At 42.7% G+C, this 21,511-nt stretch overlaps 1 protein-coding gene across 1 annotated transcript in view; it reads right to left on the reverse strand.

Moving 5' to 3' along the window:
• GRIK2 (glutamate ionotropic receptor kainate type subunit 2) overlaps nucleotides 1-21,511 on the reverse strand; it is a 610,734-nt gene that overhangs the window by 371,647 nt on the left and 217,576 nt on the right. The window contains exon 3 of the mRNA XM_074988838.1: nucleotides 15,992-16,249. Coding sequence (XP_074844939.1) covers nucleotides 15,992-16,249 — 258 coding nt within the window. The remainder of the gene's footprint in view (nucleotides 1-15,991; nucleotides 16,250-21,511) is intronic.

Raw genomic sequence — 21,511 nt, forward strand, 5'->3', positions numbered from 1 at the left:
GAAAGGAGTAACTACTACTCCCATAAATTTTTAGGAGTAAGGGCACTTTCAAGTTGGGCAGTTACTTCAAAGTGCCCACAGCTACACTGCATGCTGGCGCTTGGAAGTTTAACACTTCAAAGTTGCTGCACGGGAGAATTCGCCTAATGAAGTGCTGCATTTTCATCACAGAACTTCATTATCATTCCCAGTCAGGCTGATTACCATGCCCACTTCGAAGAACGGGGCTAGTGTAGATACAGCCAGTGGGTATTACAGCAGGATCATAGCAGTTCTGCCTTTTCTACATTTTCTATACGCCACCCACAAAAATCAACTACGGTTTAGCTTTTAAGCATCTCTGTGCTCATGAAGTGGGGTAAGTTTGGTCCTGAAGCATAAGCCAAGCTGTAAAGCCTCCAGGGGAATCACAATTGTTAAAGCTCTCCAGTTTTAAATTTGTAGGAGGGTGTAAAGAAACCAAACATTTACTGAACAATCTTCTTAACAATAATGATAAACACTAAATCCTGTGCAGTAAGAAATGAAACAAGAACATGGTAACAATATATACATTAAGTATTGTCTTTGTTTCCAGACAGGGACTCTACTACTTTATGTGTCACTTAGATGACCCTGTGGCTTTTAATATAGTATTATAGCACAGGCTTGAAAGTGTGTGAGGTTTTTGGGAGGTTTTTTTGTTTGTTTGCTTGTTTTTAAGTTTGGTGGTTGCCAACCAAAATATACCATGAAAAATTCTGCCTAAACTGCTAAATATAGAAAAGGAAAATGACAACTAAAGTTGCTCTGAATTTCAAGGAGGACTCAGGGACACAATTTAACTGAGGGAACTATAATCTAAAACTGGCTGACATATAGGCAAGGGAGAGATTAATGAAGACAAAGTAAGGAGAAGTGTGATCTCCTATGGTAGGAAAGGAGGAAACCTACTCTCTACACCTCAGCTTTTAGAATCAAGGTCAAAGGATGAAGCAAATAAAACAAACTTTTATCATAAGGAGAACAAAAGCTGCCTGATTGTACCAGTCAAAACTCTGAGATGCTTATAGGAAAAACATACATACTAGAAATTCCGGTAGGCCTAAATGGACACATGACATTGTTGAACATCCACGACAGTAACAAGAATACTGGTTAACCATATTTATTTTGGGAGACTAAAACATATTTTTTTTGTTGCAAAAGTTGACAAAAGAGAAAAATTAATCTAAAAATGAAGCAGTCTTGTAGCAGTTTAAAGACTAACAAATTTATTTAGTAGAGAATGAGCTTTTGTGGGTAAGCCCCGCCCCCCCGCCCCCCTCCCAGACCTCAAAGAAATCTGGGAATAAAGATATGTACTTAGAAAGGAAATGTTTAGTCAGATGTGATCAGGTTATTTCCTTATTTTGGTTTTGGTGCGAGACTTCTCAGGCTGCCTGATGTGCCCCCTGCCCCTCCCCTGTACACTGTAACTTTTAAACTGGGAAGTAATTCTCTGTGCTTTAATCTATCTTTTTCATTTGCTCTGTAGCACCTAGCAACCAAGCATGTTTTATCACATATATGTTTTGTTTTGTAATAAACTACGTTTTTAAGGCAGCGATTTGACTCATGAGGTCTAGAGAAGGGTCTGTGTATATGCATGCCTAAGATTGAAAGGTCAGATAGATTGTGGCCTAATTGCTTCTTCTTTGTTTTCAAGCTCTGTCCTGATACATCCCAGCAAGTGTGTCTTCCTGGGTTCTAAAGAGAGCTTTTCTCACTGGGATGGTGGCAACTACCTCCCAGGATCAGGGAATCAATGACATTGTGAAGCTTTCAAGAAGAAGACTATAGAGCATGTTTTCCCAAACTGGGGTGTGTGTGTCCTCCTGGGGGGCATCAAGAAGTTCCAAGGGGGCACAAAGCAACCCAGCAACCCCCCACCCCCCCGCATTCATTCCCCCCCACCCGAAGAAAAACCCAGGCCTTGCTTCCAGCTCTCGGCCCCTGCCATTTCATATGGGTTACATGGCACAGTCACTATAAAAAGTAGGCAGCCAGTGAAGGCCCACATGGAGTTAGCTGCCTGCTGCAAAGGTGAGTGAGTGTGGGTTGCGGAGGAGGAGGAGGATGGGGTTAGATGAGGGGCTGGCAGTGCCTGGCTTTGGGGGAAAGTAAGGGCTGAGGCAGGTGGCTCATAGGCGGCTGGGGTGGCTGGCCTGTGGCAAAAAAGATGTTGTGGGGGGTGAGGGTTTCTCAAAAGTGGGGCATGATGCCGAAAAGTTTGGGAACCACTGCTAAAGAGGCAAGGTATTTTAAAGGTCACTTGCAGGCCCCACTTTCTGCATTTAGAGTGTCAGAGTGGGGAACAGCCTTACCCACAGAAGCTCAGTACCTAATAAATGAATTTGTTAGTCTTTAAGTTGCTACACGACTGCTTATTTTTTGTGACGCTACAAACTAACACAGCAGTGCTCTGAATCTAAAATTAAGCAAAAAGATTAAGATGGGAACATTTTGATTTGAGACTGTACAATAAAGAACAGTAGTTTACACAGTTCTAGACATGTTAAGAATATTTAACACCATGTCTAAAACTAGAGGACAAACTCATGACACTGAAATTATGTGAAGAATATAGGTAGCATATAGTAAGTTGGAAGATATTGAAATTAATGATGCACTCAGGACATTTTAGCTGGTAGTTTTCCATTTTCTCCTCCACATTTTATTTGGCTTTTGTATTTGTTTATCCATTTTTAATCTGTAATAACATTTAAATTTTTCACTTGTGGAATACTGAATAGCTTGTTTAAAGAACCAGCTCTAAGTAACCTATATTCTACAAAACTTAAATCTTAAATGCATGTGTTTATTTCTGTGTAGCGCAGTACAATTTAAAACACCATCTGGAGCAAATTTATTTAATGATCCAATATTTTCTGGAAATACTGGCCGCCATCCTGTTCTCATTGAAGTCAATGGCAAAAATCCAACAGTTTCTTTAAAATAAAAATTTTTTTTTAAAAAAAAATAGGTTAATTCTGTTCTTTTTCTGAAAAGTAAATTTGAGTCATGATCAAACAGGGCCGGAGCTGACTTTGGTTGAAACCAGAGAGGAGATCTGATAGTATGATAAAGCTTAACCTGATGTAATTTCTTCAGTTTTGTTCAAAGAGCCCATTACTTTTGAGTTCCAAAGAAATAATCCAAAGAAGCAGCACAACATGAGTGACAAAAAGAGAATAATTAAACATAGCCAAAAGTTTCTCAAACTAAAGAGATTCAGTTGAGAATCTTAATATTGAGACTATTGATACTATCCAGTGTAAAAATAAGATACTCTACCGGTTTGGTATTTTTTGCTTGTTTGTATATTTGTTTGTTTTTCATTTTGACACCAGGAAAAACACTTTCAAATTCTACTGAGTAACTGGTACAATAAACTTCATGGAAAGATAATATATCAAACTACGTAATCAACTATATCCAAATACAGTAATTAGGTTTAGCACATAATTTTTACTTATATTTGTGCTTGGAATTACTGCACACAGGACTTGGAATTACTGAACATAGCAGTTGAAATACTCTGTATTTGGAATGTGCTGTAGAATATATAATCAGACCAAATCCACATTCACAGGTGCCTTAAAATAGATCAAAATTATTAGTTATTAATAGGGAATATTACAGATGTTTCTAAAGTCATATTTATTTAGAAGGCGGGAAATGTCCATGTTTTCAGACAACAATGTCAAAAATAGTATATCTTCAGATATTCATCCATTCCTTCTCAAAAGTCAAAACTTTCCAATCAAATATTATTAACTGATCATATTTTGACTTTCAAGAAACACAGAAAAGTGCTAAGTTCTTGTTATCGTAAGCCAAAAAATGCAACACAACTCTTAGAAAAGTCTGCAGAACATTACTCATTTAGATACACTACCTGAGTGAAAGTTTCCTATTGTGGATTCTATACACTGTCTGGTTGTGGAACTTCCAGTGAGGATTCCACAGAAGGAATGAGTGGAAAATATGTAATGAGAGCCAAGCATCCTAGCAGCTCTCTCTATAAGAAGGGAGCTCCCAGCAAACAAGGGGTGAGCAGCGAACAGGGGGCAGCAGCTAACAGGGAAGGGAGTTTGCCTCTGGGCAACGTGTCCTAGAGGAGCTTGGGTGAGTGTGGGATTTGGGGGGCTGTGTGGTGAGCTGGTGGGTGAATGTCTGTCTGTCTGCAGCTTGATCAGCTGCCTGGGTGCCTGAGCTTGTGCTGTGCAGAGAAGAGCAGTTTGCAAGGTGTGAACTGGGGGAGCTCCCTGCCAGGTGAGCCTTCAAGGGCCGATTAGACTGGAGGCAAGGCTTTGAGTCAGGCCTGACCAGCTAGCAGCTCTCTCTATAAGAAGGGAGCTCCCAGCGAACAACGGGTGAGCAGCTAACAGGGAAGGGAGTTGCCTCTGGGAGTTTGCCGAGGGAGGAGCCCCGTGTTTGTTGTCCTTTTCAGGTATGGGGTTCCACCTGTGCCCTGCAAGGAAGCACTACCAGGAAAAGGAGTCTCGGAAGAGAAGAGCCTGAAGAGCAATGGGGGAAGGTGGACCTGGGGGCACTGAGAGCAGCTGGGGGAAGAGGGGCCAGTGCAGTGAGGAGGGCGGACATGGGAGCAGATCGGAGTAGTGGGTTGGGGAGGGTCCTATGGTGATGATAGCTGGGGGGAGGGGAAGTGAAAGGTGGGGAGGAGGTTCCTGGGGATATGAGGTCATTGCTCTGCAGGGAGCTATGGTGACTCGTGGTGACAGAGAGGTATGAAGTAGTGGGATCCTTAACCACATTCTCCACACCCCACTGCCTTGTGGGTTATCCTGGGAAGGAGAAAGGCTAAGGGAGTAAACCCTGACAGAAAATCCGGAGTAGAGTCCGAAGGCGGTTCGGTGTCAACTTCTGGCACTGTTCCGGCAACTCCTGCAGCTGAGCTGGTACCAGACGTGGAAGTTATCCTCTCCTTTGGACTATATCAGTAAAGCCGAGAGGGGGACACTGGTGTCTGGGCAGTCCAGAGTCTCCATAATAAGTGCCAAGGCTCGCGCCCGGAGAGGTACTCCGGCATCGCTGAACAGCATTGCATCAACACGGGAGGCAACAGATATCGGTTATAAGCTCTTTCTCGATTGGCGTAGAGAACGAGCGCCGGGGTTGCCTTTGATGGTGGGAGAGATCCTCGCATCTCACTGGACAGTCACCGCCCGCCTCAAGCTGGGCAGCCCCCAGCCAATAGGGTACTGTCCCACCACAGTTCACCTGCCTCGCTGGCTGTGTGAGGCTTAAGGTTCCTGAACCTGACAAGTGACTGAAATTTGGGCACCAGGCAAACCAATAAGAAAATCAACAAGAAATGAGAAATATCAACAATTTAAGCTTGCTTGCTGGAATGTGCGGACCATGCTGACCGGCTTGACTGAAGATCTTCAGGCCATCACTGACACCCAAAAGACCGCTGTCATCAATGAGGAACTGAAGAGGCTCCGAGTTGATATCGCTGCACTGCAAGAGATGCGACTCGCAGATTCAGGATCTCTAAAGGAAAAGGACTACACCTTTTTCTGGCAGGGTAAAGCCCAAGAAGAACCCAGAGAGCATGGTGTTGGGGGTGTTGCTGACAGAAACACCCTTCTACAAATGGTGGAATCAGTCATGGGCGGATCAGAAAAACTTCTTCAGATCACACTTCAAACTTGCGCCGGTCCTGTCCACCTGATCAGTGCTTATGCTCCAACCCTGTACGCCACACCAGAAGTAAAAGACAAGTTCTATGATGTGCTTAGTGCTCCTGTAGCACAAATACCTGCTCGTGAACAACTGTACATCTTGGGTGACTTCAATGCAAGAGTTGGAGCTGATTGGGCCTCATGGCCTTCCTGCTTAGGACACTTCGGTGTGGGAAAAATGAATGACAATGGACAGCGTCTCCTTGAACTGTGCACGTACCACAATCTGTGCATCACAAACACCTTCTTCCAAACAAAGCCACAGCACAGAGCGTCGTGGAGACACCCACGCTCGAAGCACTCGCATCAACTAGATGTGGTCATCGCTAGGCGTAATAACCTCAAAAACATCCTTCTGACACGCAGCTATCATAGTGCTGACTGTGATACAGATCACTCGCTAGTCTGCTCCAAGCTCAAGCTCAGACTCAAGAAGCTGTACCGCTCTAAACCTGCTGGAAGGCCCCGCATTGACGCCAGAAAGACGGCAAACTCGGAGAAAGCTGAAAAGTTCAGAGAGATCCTCCAGGAAAATCTGCACAGAGGCCCTGGGGGCACCGATGAGACATCCAAATGGCAACATCTGAGGAATACAGTTTACAACACGGCCTTGTTGGTATTTGGAAGAAGAGCTAGAAACATGAACAACTGGTTCGAAGCTAACTCCAATGAGATGATTCCAGTCATTGAAAAGAAGCGCGCTGCACTCCTGGAGTACAAACGCTCACCGAGCCAGAGTACCCAGCAAGCACTTAGAGATGCCAGAAGAACAGTACAGCAGTCAGCCAGGCGCTGTGCCAAGAACCACTGGCTCCAGCTATGCAGCAGCATCCAGACCTGTGCCAACTATGGTAATCTCAGAGGAATGTACAAGGGTATGAGGAAGGCATTAGGACCCACCCAGAACAAGATGGCATCTCTGAAATCCAAATCTGGTGAAGTCATTGCTGACAAAGCCAAACAGATGGAGCACTGGGGTTGAGCACTACTCCGAGCAGTACTCACGCGAGAACGTTGTCGTTGACGCAGCCCTCGATGCCGTCGAGCTCCTACCAGTAATGGACGAACTGGATCAAGAACCGACTGTGGATGAACTGAAGAGAGCCATCGACAGCATTGCAGCGGGAAAGGCCCCTGGTCAGGATGGTATACCACCAGAGGTAATCAAAAGTGCCACGGACACACTCCTGGGACCCCTACATGAGCTACTGTGCCTGTGCTGGAAAGAGGGTGAAGTTCCACAGGATATGCGCGATGCTAACATTGTAACATTGTATAAGAACAAAGGAGACAGAAGCGACTGCAACAACTACCGTGGAATATCCCTCCTAAGTGTCACTGGTAAACTGTTCGCTTGCATCATCCTTGGCAGACTCCAGAAGATTGCTGAGAAGGTGTACCCTGAATTGCAGTGCGGATTCTGCGCAGAGAGGTCTACCGTTGACATGGACTTCTCTCTAAGGCAGCTGCAGGAGAAGTGCAGGGAGCAGAGAAAGCCACTCTACATAGCCTTCATCAACCTGACCAAGGCCTTTGACTTGGTCAGCAGGGATGGTCTGTTCAAACTGCTCCACAAGATAGGCTGTCCTCCACGGTTACTCAAGATGATCCAGTCATTCCACGAAGACATGAGAGGAACCATCCAATATGACAGCGCTTTATCGGATGCTTTCAGAATCAGGAGCGGCGTCAAACAGGGATGCGTGCTTGCTCCGACATTGTTCGGGATCTTCTTCGCACTCCTCCTGAAGCATGCCTTTGGATCTTCAACAGAGGGCATCTTGCTGCACACAAGATCTGATGGGAAACTGTTTAACCTTGCAAGGCTGAAAGCTAAGTCTAAGGTGCGGGAAGTCCTCATCAGAGACATGCTGTTTGCAGACGATGCTGCTGTAGTGTCTCACACAGAATACCAGCTTCAAAAACTGCTGGATCAGTTCTCCAAAGCGTGCAAGGACTTTGGGCTTACCATCAGCCTAAAGAAGACAAACGTACTCGGTCAGGATGTTGCTGAATCCCCATCAATCAGCCTTGACAACTATACGTTAGAGGTCGTCCATGAGTTCATTTACCTCGGGTCCACCATCACTGACACCCTGTCATTGGACACTGAGCTAAATGGGAGGATCGGAAAAGCGGCCACAACTCTGTCCAGACTCCGCAAGAGAGTGTGGAATAACAACAAGCTGTACACTCACACCAAAATGCAAGTCTACAGAGTCTACAGAGCCTGCATCCTCAGCACCCTCCTTTACGGCAGCGAGACTTGGACCCTGTATGCCCACCAGGAAAAGAGGCTGAACGTCTTCCACTTGCGCTGCCTCAGGCGTATCCTTGGAATATCATGGAAGGACAGAGTGACCAACACCACCATCCTCGAGCAAGCTGGAATCCCAACCACGCACACCCTCTTCAGGCAGCGTCAACTCCGCTGGCTTGGCCACGTCCACAGGATGAATGATGGAAGGATTCCAAAAGACATCCTGTATGGTGAGCTAGCCTCTGGCAAAAGACCTCCCGGACGCCTCCAGTTGCGCTACAAAGATGTCTGCAAGAGAGACCTCAGAGAGGTAGACATCGAGCCGGACAACTGGAAAGAACTAGCGGACGACCGCAGCAGATGGAGGCAGGGGTTACACAAGGGCCTTCAGAAAGGTGAGATGAAGATCAGACAGCTAGCAGAGGAGAAGCGAGCGCACAGAAAGCACAATAAGGACTTGCCAGACACCCACTACATCTTCAAGAGATGCAGCAAGGACTGTCACTCTCGTGTGGGTCTTCATAGTCACAATAGATGCTGTAAATGAAGTCCTCAATTGAAACTGTAAAGGGCGTGATCCATAGTCTATGCAGACTGAAGGATGCCTACTACTACTACTATTAGAAAGAGCCAGGGTGCTGATCAGTGGAGGTGAGAATTTGATTGTAACTTAGCAGAGCTGAACTAAGCCTCACAGAAGATTTATATTGATAAGTTAAATGACCTATTGTGACTTTCCAGGGCAGAATCTGCACATTTCCTCCCACCTCATTTTAACATTGATTTAATTGAAAATGGTAATGAAAAATATGACTTTTCACAGTTGCTAGAGGCTCATTCTCACCACATGTAGATGGGGTAAGACTCTGATTCAAGAAACCACTCAAGTAGCTGCTTATGAGGGAGGAAGGATAGGTCAGTGCCCAGGCCACTAGCCTGGGACTTGAATAATGAAAGCTCAATTCCTTGTTCCACGCCAAACTTCCTGTTTGACCTCAGGCAAGTCACTTAGCATCTTCATGTGTAAAATGTGGATAACAAAACTTTCCTGGTCGTGGTGGCGAGAATAAAATCACTCAAGATAGTAAAGTATCGGAGGGGTAGCCGTGTTAGTCTGGATCTGTAACAGTAACGAAGGGTCCTGTGGCACCTTATAGACTAACAGAAAAGTTTTGAGCATGAGCTTTCATGAGCACAGACTCACTTCATCAGATGCTAGTCAAAACTTTTCTGTTAGTCTATAAGGTGCCACAGGACCCTTCGTTGCTGTTCAAGATAGTAAAGTACTTGAAAATATACTGATGGAAAAGCACCACAAAAGAGTCAAGTATTATTAATAATTAATTCCCAAATTTGTAAGTATGTGGTCAGGTGCTTTCCCAAATATTAACCTGGACACCAAATCAGGAGTAAGTTCAGCAAAGTCATGGAACACCATCAATTTAAAGCAGAAATAAGTGAGATCAGAATCAGGCCTGCTAGACACCAGTGCAAAATACTGCAACTGTTTGTTATTTAATTTTATATTTATTCACTGTTTCACTCTTTTTCTTTGTTATAAGTACAGCAACCTACCCAGACCCCACACTCCCCTAAATAATGAGCAAAGGAGAAAAGTAGATAAACTAAATATTTTATACTGAGGAAAACAGAAAATCACAGTAGTGTCTCTTGAGACACAAAGAAGGCATGTGGCTTCTTCTCTTTCTGAATTACTTGTTCTTTGTAAATCTTAAATGTCCTACTTCCTGTCTCCAAGCACTGTTTACAAGACCCATTTAAAGAGACAACTTCCTGAGCAACATAGAGTTAACCTCAGTTTCCCTTCTAGCTATTACTGAAACACATTCACACTATTTAGTCTTTATTATCTTTTGGTAATGACTGTTTCTTTCCCCCAGTTTTTTCCCAGGGTACTAAATTACCCTAAATAAAAAGAACAGCTGCAAATGCAAGAAAAATGTCTTTAATTTATTATACATACACAAGGCAGTCTTATCTTTGGATGTTAAAGCAGATGAGACATAAAATACTCCAGCAGTACAGGTCCCAAGAAATGAACCCAAGCTTCTTAAAAACTTAGCAAATACCCAATTCACCCTTATTAAAATTGCCAGCAACGTGACACTTTTTTCCCCATTTTTTTACCACCTTTTACATGAGTCCCAGATAGGCTTGCCAATGGGAGAACCAATGGAGACAATGAGAATTGCCACCAGAGGATTGCTCTGCACAGCTGTGAGGGTTGGTAGAGGGTGCTCTGCAGTCTGAGCAGGTCTGAGGGTTGCCCTCAACCCTACCCCTTCTGCCCTCAGCCCTGTCCTTTCTGGGATGCAGAGCCCAGGCTGCCCGAGCCTAGGCTCATGGCCCGCACTGTCTGTTGGCCCTGCTGGCCTCAGAGTATGAAATATCAAAGATCACAACCGTTTCATTTCTGAAGAGAATTTCATTCTATCCTTCATGTTGGTTTAAATCTGATCTCCCGTTTTTATTAAATGCGTTTTCATAAACAGTTAGTTGCCTTTGCACTATGTAATTGAAAGGTATTAGCAACCAATGGTTTAAACAAATCAAGAATCAAGATACCACTTTATTTAATAGCCACAATTGGTTAAGCCTGTTACCCTGTTTCACAGCTTTTGAACCCCTTAAGTTCTCTCTAGGGCTGTGTCTACACTATAGATTTTATCAACTGAAGAGGCTTTCTGTCGACATAACTGAGGGAGCATCTCCACACATAAAACGTTTTGTCAACAGAGTCTCGACAGAACTCTGCATTTGTCTCGACAGTGTTATCCCTCAAAAAATTGAGGAATAACACTTCTGTGGAGAGAGTTCTGTCCACAGAAGTGCAGTGTAGACACTTCTGTCGACAGACAGGGCTTCCAGATCACCGGGCAGCTCCGTTCACAGAGCTCCCAGTCAGCTGTTCTGTTGACAGAGGACAGGGCAGTCTGGCTGCTCTTTGGAGACAGAGTAGATTGCTCTGTCAATCTGCTTTTTTTGTGTAGATGCAGTCTGTCAACAGAGTTTGTCAACACAACCCTGTTGACAGACATTACAGTTGACAGATACTTCTAGTGTAGATGTACTTTCACCTTCTTAAAGAAGATTATCTCATATAGCTGAACTTCTCAGAATTAGAAAGACTGAAACACATTCAAACTATTTAGTCTTTCTATCTTCTGGTGATGACTAACAAGCTATGTGCCCCTTTGCTCTCTGTGGAGATACTAGAACTCAGGGGAGAGCAAGCTGATGTGCACACCAGCCATTCTTTCTCTTCTTTCATGAAGCCACCTGACTGCAATAAATCCACAAACCTAACGAGGACTTAATGAAAATCAGTGGGTAATTTACACATATCTAACTAATGAACGAGTCATAAATTAACAAAAATACTCTGGATCATATCCTATCAGCAAATTTTATGTATAACTGTCATTGACTCAAATACGAATGACAGTAGGGCATGGCCCAAGGTCTTTAAATCGGTATCCACACTGATAGAGAGCTCTGGTGTCAGTTTTCAACAATTTAAGAGACTGGCCATATCAGCAGTTCTCAAAATCTAGCAAATCAAAGACTTCCATTTTATTTTAATATTTATCAGAGGACCCATGCCCTGCCCCTTCTCCGCAGCCCCAGTCTCACTCTCTGCATTAACACCCATCTCTCACTCACTCTCTTCTACACTAACTCGCTTTCTCCAGGCTGGGGCAGGGTAATGGTTTGCAGGAGGGGTGTGAGGGCTCTGGCCGAAGGATCTAAGATGGTGCTGATGATGAGGGGATTGGGATGCAGGAACAGAATCTGAGCTAAGGCAGTGGGTTGGGGTGTGTGGGAAGTCTGAACTCCAGGAAGAAGTTTGGGTGTGGGAGGGAACTCTGAGCTAGGGCGGGGAGGATGGGTGAAGGGTCCTGACAGCATGTATCACAATTTGCAGAAACAGTCACCAGGTTCCTGAAGCTTCTACATACATGGGGGGCCAGAGAAGCTCTGAATGCTGCCTCTGTAATATTAGGCACTGCCCCCACAGCTCCCATTGGTCTCTGTTACCAGCCAGTGGGAGCCATAGAGCCAGCACTCACTCACCTCTGCACCAAGGGGCTGCTGCAGGGGGTGGCCACTTCAATGAGCAGCACAGAAGAAGCCAAGGTAGGCAGCCTGCTGTGGTCCTAGGCCTCGGACTGCAGGAAGCACTGGAAGGAAGGTGGAGGAGTTGAGGGAGGAGGAGGAGTTAATTAGTGGGGCCCACAAACACCCTGGAATTCCCTTAATGATGCCCAGGTTTCTGCAGACCCCAACTGGAGAAAGCTGGGCCACATCAAAGATCACAAGACAACTGTACTGAAGAACTATGGAGAGAAAGAAGAGGCCCATAAATATGCAACAACTCCTAAACTTGTTTCTTCCCTGAATATCTCCCCTCCTTCCCAGTCCCAGGACTTGACTAAGTTCCATCCAATATATGAACTCTCATCTGTTGCAAGATCTTCCATCTTCATTATTTCTCTGGTATTCCCCATATCCATCTCCAACTAATACAAAATGTGTCTGCTAAGTTTTTTTTCTCCTTATCCCATTAATCTGTCTACCTCAGTCCCTTCTTTGAGTCTTTTCCTTCTGCTTTACATGTAACTCCACCTTTTTCATCCTTTCTGTCCACGCTCTGCATATCTTATCTCCTGCCTTTCTTATTCAACATGGACACTTCTTATGTAGACCCTATTTTAGCCAGTATTGACAACCTTTGGTCTTTTTTCTTCCATGAGCATCTCCATGTCTTTTTCTATGCCACTCCACAGCACAGAATATCCTCTGTTCTATAGTCTGCCCAGCTACAACCTTGAACTCATTAAGAACATATACCTGTGAGATGCATAGCACTCTTAGCCCAGATGCAGCAGTACACTCTTAGGGGCTTAAGTGAATCCTTAATTGTTTTCTAATATCAGACCCCAAGCAATCAGCACCTTTGGTCTTGGCTGGAAATTCATGTCTTCATGATAATGAAGTGAACCAAGAAAATATTAATTATCTTAGATCTTTATCTTCCCTTTTTTTGCACGTTCAACTCCCTACCCAAACCACACAACTATGCGAAATGAACATCCAAGCAATTTTATTTCTTCCATTAATTTGAATGGAACTGATCAAAATCACTCAGGCTGTTTCTACCATGCCACTTTAAATGGCCCGAAATATGCTAATGAGGTGCAAATGTAAATTCCCAGCACCTCATTAACATAAGGTCAAATGATTTGGAGTCTGGAAAATTTTCAGGAAGAAGGGGCTTCTGGAAGACCGCCTGGGGGCCGTGCTTCTAAACACTGTTTAGGACTCCAGAATAGTGTCTTCCAGATTTCAAATCATGTGACCGGGAATTTACATCCATGCCTCATTAGCATATTGTGGGCCATTTCTTAGCATGCCACTTTCAGAGAAAGTGTCACGTGTAGAAATAGCCTCAGTGTCAAAGGGTCATTATAATACTGAATGGCCTAGTGTCAGTTCAAACTGTCCCTGGGCATTTCAGCTTCCACCTCCATCATTCAATTTTTCCATTAGAAGTACTCATGAATGGAGCTGAGCCCTTCTCAGCCAGGAGTACTTTCCTTGTTTAAGAAATAATTTTTTTAAAACATCTATTTGCAGCCTAGCTTTAAGTTTTAAAGTCTCTTTTTTATGACTGAGAGTTTCTTTCAGCAAAAAAGTTGCTCCCTTAAGTACTTCAAAAGCAGAAGACATTGTGGACTTCCCAGCAGCATGCCCTTGGAAGTGATGTATTTGATGTATCCAAGGGAGCAGTTTGCAACAAAGAGATGCTTTTTACACAGTATACTTTAAATTTATTTACAGCCAAGACCACAAAAAGATTCAAAGGTTTCTTTTTACAACTACGGGTTTCTTTCTGGCATGAGCAACTCTCCAAGACGGAGGTGCTGTGGTTGAAAGTATTCAGCTGACATTGTGCAGGTTCATGGGATCTTTCGAAATTGATTCAAAAATAATTCTAAAACATATACTGGTTTATTTATTCATGGTTGATTTAAAAGAAGCCTAACCACATAACCAAATATTTAAATGAACTCATAGCAGCTTTTCATACAGATATTTAAAGTAGCCATTTTGTAAGCTAAATGTATGTATATTGCACTTAGCAGATGCAAGAGCTACCCAGTCTTCATCCTCATGTCTCTTACCTATCCAGGCTTGTGTGTGTCTCTCAACTATATGAATGTAAAATTCTTTACTAGAGCATTAGAACTGACCATGATATTTTCAATGACATTTGTTTAAGTGGAAAATGTCAGTTCATGGAAACCAAAATGCTTCAAGGGAAATTATTTTACTTCAAAAATACGTTGAAAAAGTCTTAAAATTGTCAAAATGTCTCAACAGTTCAGCAAACCTGAGATCATATTGATTACTCAGCCATGAAACTTGCACACCCCACTTCAAAACTGACATCCTTCCATCACCCTCTACAGCTATCTCTTCTACTTAACAAGCCTTGCAAATGACCCCACTTACTAAAAGAGACCTAAAATTTTAGGAAAATTCTCATTATTTGTTTTAGTGATAATGGATCCTCTCAGAGCATCCTGGGATACAAGAATGTCTGTAACAGGGCAAGTTGTGGGGAACTCCCCCGTTGGAAGTTCAAGATTCACATTATCTAATCTGAATCAGCGAATCTGAATTTAGTTACAGAAATAAGAATGGGCCTTCAAGTTTCCCTTGCTTTCAACTCCCAGGAGCCAAGCTGTAGAGTTTCTTTTTCAAATCTTACACTACAAGCTTTACACAGCCCTATCCATACATGAAACCAACATAGTCATCTTGGCATGTTTCCAACCTAGCTGAAACAAGTGAGTAGGACTAGGATTCAGTAAGAACTCTCAGATCTCACATAGCAGCACCTCTTTCAAGCTGCTTTCCTATTTTTCAGAATCTAAGCTTATATTTTAAAAGAAACCCCAGCTTCTAGATATTATAGGTGCAGAGACAAATTTGAAAACAATGACCAAGTATAACTGATGCAGTTAGGTCAGCAGATTCTGAAACAATAACTTTGAAATATGAACTGCCTCTTTTATCTCAATGGGGCTAACTCAGATGTCCTAAGATAACAATGTCAACGTTTAAAATATTAACTCATTACTCAAAGCATAAAAAACAGAGATGGAGGATTAAGAAGATCTCCAAAAACTACTATGAGTTTGTTCAGTTTGGCACCACCAGGGAGTGAATTTGAAAGATTTCTCACACATTTCATGGCCCCTTAATCTACCCAAGATGCCACACAGAGCCCGAAGAGGCATCTGCGATCACCCAAAGGTCAACCAAACTCAGGAAATACAGGAGGGCATTGACCCTTATCAAGAAAAGCCCAGTCTGGTATGGCTCGTGTATATTTTGAATCCAATGAACGATGGGGGAAGCCTCATCAACCCAGATGCATTCATGGTCACATTCAGAACATTCATCTCTGCATCATATACAATGAGAAGGGACTGGAGCTTTTTTGTTGTTCAGACTTGATAAAGGTATCATCGCCCTTAATGCCAGCAATGCCTCACCCATCCGATGAGCTGATTCTTTCAAGAAAGTCTGCTCTCATTAAATGTTCATCCCAATTTCTTAATCAAAGTACACAGAGATAGATTTGGATAAATAGCAAGACCTTCGGATGCTTATTGGAACAATATAACATTTATCTATTACTTTTTGATTCTTACATAAATAAAACTGTGTATATATAATTGTGCATATGAAGCATTCACATGCAATAAAAGAGTTGTGTGCACAAAACATACACATGAAGCATAAATGGACACAAAACTAGGTTACATATTATACACCATTTTGGCCCAGAATTACCTGTGCTTCACTTGGAACTACCTCTGATCATTTAAAGGGCAAAGGTGCAATAATTAGCAAGCACAACACATACATAAATAGATCTGCATGTAGGCCCATGAGTTAGCCTTACCAGTGCTGTCATCATAAACAACAGTGACGGTTTTCCACTTGAAAAACTGTACAAGGTCAAGGATGGCACGACTGAGAGAAGAGAAGTCTGGGTAGAGGCTGACATAGAATGAGTCCTTGTTGTCTGAAACCTGGTGTTTCCAGCGGGTCTGTATATGTGGAACACCCAGAGCATTGCAGATGGATTGCACAGCATTAGCTGAAGAGCTATGGGAAGGTCCAAAGATGGCTGCTACCCCAAGGGACAGCTGGTCACATGCTGAAGAGGAGACAGAATTCTGTCAGTCATGAGAGGAGAGAACGTGCCAAAAAGTATTGTACTAGTCTCACTAATGAAATGGCACTTTGCAAAATATAAACTCATTTTTGGAAGGATCTCCTTTTCTATTCAAGTTTGACACTTACATTTACACTGAGATTTTCCCTTTAAATAATCACCAAATGGAACTTCACTTTTAACTTTTCACCTTGATTTGAAAAAGAACTTTACTGAGCACATATACAGCACATCACTACGTTTAGTCAAAACTCACTAATGTCAACAGAAGTGGCCAAGGCTCCAGCACACCTTTTAGAAGATGCAGGAGAAGAGGAGAAATCAAATTCTAATGCAGCTTACAGCAGGCATGGAATGATATGGGCTTGTATCTACAAACCCAAGCTTGAGAAATGAATTCCTTCACCGGTTTACCCAGACTAATTTTCCCATAACCCAAATCACGCAGTGAATTTCAGCATATTCTGACAATGTAACATTAAGCAGATACTGACTCATGGTGAAGTGGACTTTGGATGGATTGTTTTCAGAGGCATATATTGACTAGCAGAATGCAGGAGGTCAATATTTCTCTTTAAGGAGATTAACTGTTGGTGTTCATTAAAGAAGAAAATCAATGGTCATTATTATACACATTCTGACACTATATTTAGAAATATTCCTGTCTGGTCCATGCATCTCTGAAATGGAACCGGTTTGTGTCTTTTAAAATAAAATTGGGCAGTTAAGTTAAATGGTCAGAAAAGGATCTCACAGCCAGGGTAATGGCATTTATGTGAGATCTGAAAGATTAGTATTGTTGCAAAGTCAATACTGCTGCCTGCCAATGAAGCAAGCAGTAGAAATATACATATCACTCCTTTCATGAATTAAAATCAATAATTCTCATGTGTTTAAATAGTAGAAATACTATCAGGGCCCTGATTGCATATTGAGAACTGGGCAGGAACACCCCTGTAAACGTCTGAAGGCTTAAATGAGGTTTTATACAGGCACAGGGACAAAACCACATGACTGTCAGGGCAGGACAGGGGATTAAGTGACTACATTTTGCTACAAAATAAAGTTCAGCATCGTCCTCCAATTTCTGCTAATTGTATTAATTCTCTACTATTACTAAACCTATCTTTCTATTATGCTATATATACTACTATATATATTATAAATACTAATACTACTAATTCTCCCTGAGTGCAGTCTATAAGCTTTATGCAAATACAGTAAATGAGATCTACAACAGTGATAGCTACCAGATGGCTTTTCAATGGGCTTTTTTAAAATGTTTTTTTTTTTGGATTTTTAGAGTGCAATCATTTTGTTCATGATTTAACCTAGCCTTTTTCTATATTTTTTCTAATGTATTGAGGGAAATTTGGACTGTATTTTAATAATTCTTTCTTCACACATGTTGGAAATATTGTGATCTTTCCTGTGGTTTCTGTATTGTGTGGCACTTTAAAAAACTCATTAATCTCTCATCTACGGTGGCTGTGTGATTAAGAGGTAAACAGATTGCATTTCTGATGTGATGTCTGCTTGCTCACTAATGGGCATAATCATGAACCATGCAACTAGTCAAATGCATAAAACCAGTTGTTAAAAACCTGTTTTGCAGCCACCACACTAAGCACTCCATTTTATGCTAACCTTTAGCCTTTGATTCCTCACTAGGAAACCTTTCAGCATAGAAGTGGTTGTCAAATGTGCGAAAGTACTTTGGATTCACGAAGCCATGAACTGTCAGAGCGGAAACATTTTACAGAGCATTTAATACACTTAAGTGCAACTAGAGAGGTACTTTCTCATTCTGTGGTTGAAAAGGGACATCTGAATATACCTCCTGTGAAATGCAGCATAACAATAACAGGATAGAGGATATCTTTGGACACAGCCCATGTTAGAAACACAAATTACTGTGCTGCTCTATGAAAATAGTTACATTTTCTGTCCTACTCCCTCCTTGTTTCCTGAGGGGAATGAGGGGGCAGACTGTTCCACTATAGACTTTGCATATAACAAGTTATTTCCCAGGCCCCAACCATTTGCTAATTCAATAGAACTGGCTGATGAATGGGCACCCGCTCCATGCCACTCACCTGTTCTTTGAGGGCAGGCAGGAAGCAGCAACCTCTCTGAGCCTGCTCTAATCTAGTATCTAGAGTAGCAGTTCAGGGTGTCTGGGTGAGAGGAGTATCTGCACCCCCACTCAGGCATATGAGGGTCTCTCTGGCTCATAACCTCAAAAGTGTACCATCAAAATCCTTTTGGTACAGTTTATTTTCATCAAGTTAACACTCAAAATTAACTCAATTAATCATGCTCAATCGCACTGTTAAACTACAACAGAATACCAGCTGAAACGTATTTAATATTGTGAATGTTTCCTAAATTTTCAAATATATTGATTTCAATTACTACAAAGAATACAAAGTGTACAGTGCACACTTTGTATTATATTTGATAACAAATACGTGCTCTGTAAAAGTCATAAAAAGACCAGGTTTGTACAAGTACTGCAGTGCAACCTCTTCACTGTGAGAGTGCAACTTACAAATTTTGATATGTTTCTCATATAACTGTACTCAAAAAAAGTCTATATTTTGTGATGCTGACCACAACCAGACCCATATGTGGGAATTTCTGTAGGGGAGGGTGCTTTGGGGTTTTTTTTGTAAATGTAGACTACCCCTTACACACACACACAGTGGGCCCTGTCCCTCTTCCCAACCTGAAGCTCTTCAGCTGCCCCTATCACCGGCTGTAACACACTAATAAAAGGGCTTATCAAAATTACCTTCTGGGACCTTGCTGTAATATCATAAGTGAAAACCAATATTCTAGTCTTTGGCCCCCTTCACGCCCAACTCCCCTGCCCTGAGCCCCCCAGTCTCTGTAGCAGGAGAAGAAGCAGAAGGTACAGATAATGAGGAATCAGAAGTAATAGAAGGAGAAACATGACCAGAACTGGAAGCAGCAGAAACACAAGTACCAAAAATTAGCAGTTAAAGTGGGGAAAAAAAGCAAAAGCAGTGAAGAGGAGATCACTTAGCACATGGTTTGAAGTGGGTCTCTTACTTAGGCATCATGCTGAGCAGGACAGCTCCTGTGCCTCAGCATTGGTCTGGTGGCAGAGGCAGCGGCCACTCTGTGCAGCCTGAGGCTTCCTTGCCTCAGCCACATGCAGCATGGGGAGGCCCATGATCCAATGGCGGAGCAGTGGCTACACTGTGCAGCAGCAGTGTCAGGCTGTGCATGTGTCACACCACTCACACATGGCCCAATGCCCAGAGTAGGGGAGAGACTCCTGATTCATCCATAGGACAGATGGGGAGCTACCTCAGGCTCTGCGGTGGCTGCCCCAGCCTTCCTATAGATGGGAATGGGAGGATTACCTGGGGCAGGGAGCAGGCAGGTAATAGCAGCCACAGCCATGGGGGATCACTTCCCGATGGCCTCCCCAGCACTGATCATGCAATGTTTCAACAGGCTGTCCCAGCCCACTGAGCTGGGGCAGAGAAGTAGGACTCAGCAGGCCGGGAAGGTCCAGTGGAGAGCTGCATGGTGAGTGCTGGGGAGGCTATCCCCTGAGGTTGCAACCCTCTGCCCTAGGTAATCCCTGGTCAGGCGGGTTGGGGAAGGGATCGGGGATCAGGGGTAGAGCAGGGAAGTAGTGGGGCGGCCCATTGGAAGGGTCCAAATGCACCCTTCTCACCTCCCTCTGACATGGGCCTGACAACAATGCCGTATGAACACCTATTCTGTTTTTCAAGCGATGCTGTAAACAAGAAATGGGAAGAGTTATTGTCTGCAAAAGTAAATAAATTTGCTCATCTGAGAGCTTGGAGGAACAAGAAGTAGGAGTGAGTGGACTTGTACACTTTGAAGTTTTAGATTGTTTCATTTTTGAGTGCAGGTTCTATTTGGTACATAAGCCTATATTTGTAAGTTCAACTTTCACAATAAGGAGATTGCAATACAGGACTTAACGTGAATTGAAAAATGTCATTTCTATTGTTTCCTTTTTTGCACTGTAAATAGTTGTAATTAAAAATAAATATAAAATGATCACTTTACACTTTGTAGTTTGCGTTGTAATTGAAAATAATACATCACATCTGAAATCGTAGAAAATACTTAGATAAATACTTAAATGAATGGTATTCTATTATTAACAGCACAATGAATCACGTGATTAATTATGATTAATTTTAATTAGTTGACAGCCCTAACATAGTTATTTAAATATTTCATTTAATGAAAATACTTCATTATAGCACACACGAGAAAGACACCTTACCCTTTTCTCCACACGCATCCCAATGAATTGTCAAGATAATTAGCCCTTCCAAAGTTCATTGCTCAGTATTTTGAGCCAAACTTAATCCCTTAATTCCCATTTGTTTGTTAAATGTGTCCTGAACATTGAGTTAATTTTGATGGAGCAACATTTAAGCTTTTTATTTTGATCTTTCCCATCTATTTCCCAGTAGCATCAGAAACTTTTGTTCAACTGAGATTATATAAAAACACTCACTAATGCAGTGGTGGACATAAGCCTCATGAGCCAAATTAAGGTAATTTGATTGCAAGCCATGAGACATTTTGCTGACATTGACCATCCACAAGCACAGCTCCCTATGGCCATGGTTTGCTGCTCCCAGCCAACAGGAGCTGCAGTAAGCAGCAGCATGACCTTCTCTTGGGCCCCTTTACCAGCAGGCACTACCCCCCACAGCTCTCATTGGTTAGAAACATAGAACTGCAGCCACTGAGGGCTGCGGGAGGGAGGGAGGGCTGTCAGTGCTTGCAGATAGCAAAATACCTCATGGCCGGCAATCAGATTACACTGATGGGCCACCTGCAGCTCCTGGGTCGCAGGACGCCCACTGAATGGTCGGTTTTCATTTTCACTCACACACATGCCTCGACACATTTCCTCATGCCACTTTTTCCGCTAAACTAGAAACCTCTGATAAAATCTTATTAGCTGAACAGTGCACCTGTTATCTCTTCACCATTCTGACTATATTTTTTTTTATTCTAAAACCTATGCAATTACCTCTCTGGTAAAGAAAAAAAAATGCATTTGCATAGAAAGTAAGCTAACACTAGTTTGAATCAAGCAACTCTGTGTTTTAAAAGACCAGAAAGACAAATTTGAGAACACAGCAGGACTTCTCTTTTTACATTATTATGTATGAGAACACAGAACAGTGTTAGAGGATGTATGAAGTATCACAATGC

This window comes from Carettochelys insculpta, chromosome 3 (assembly GCF_033958435.1).
Source record: "Carettochelys insculpta isolate YL-2023 chromosome 3, ASM3395843v1, whole genome shotgun sequence".
Lineage (NCBI taxonomy): Eukaryota > Metazoa > Chordata > Testudines > Carettochelyidae > Carettochelys > Carettochelys insculpta.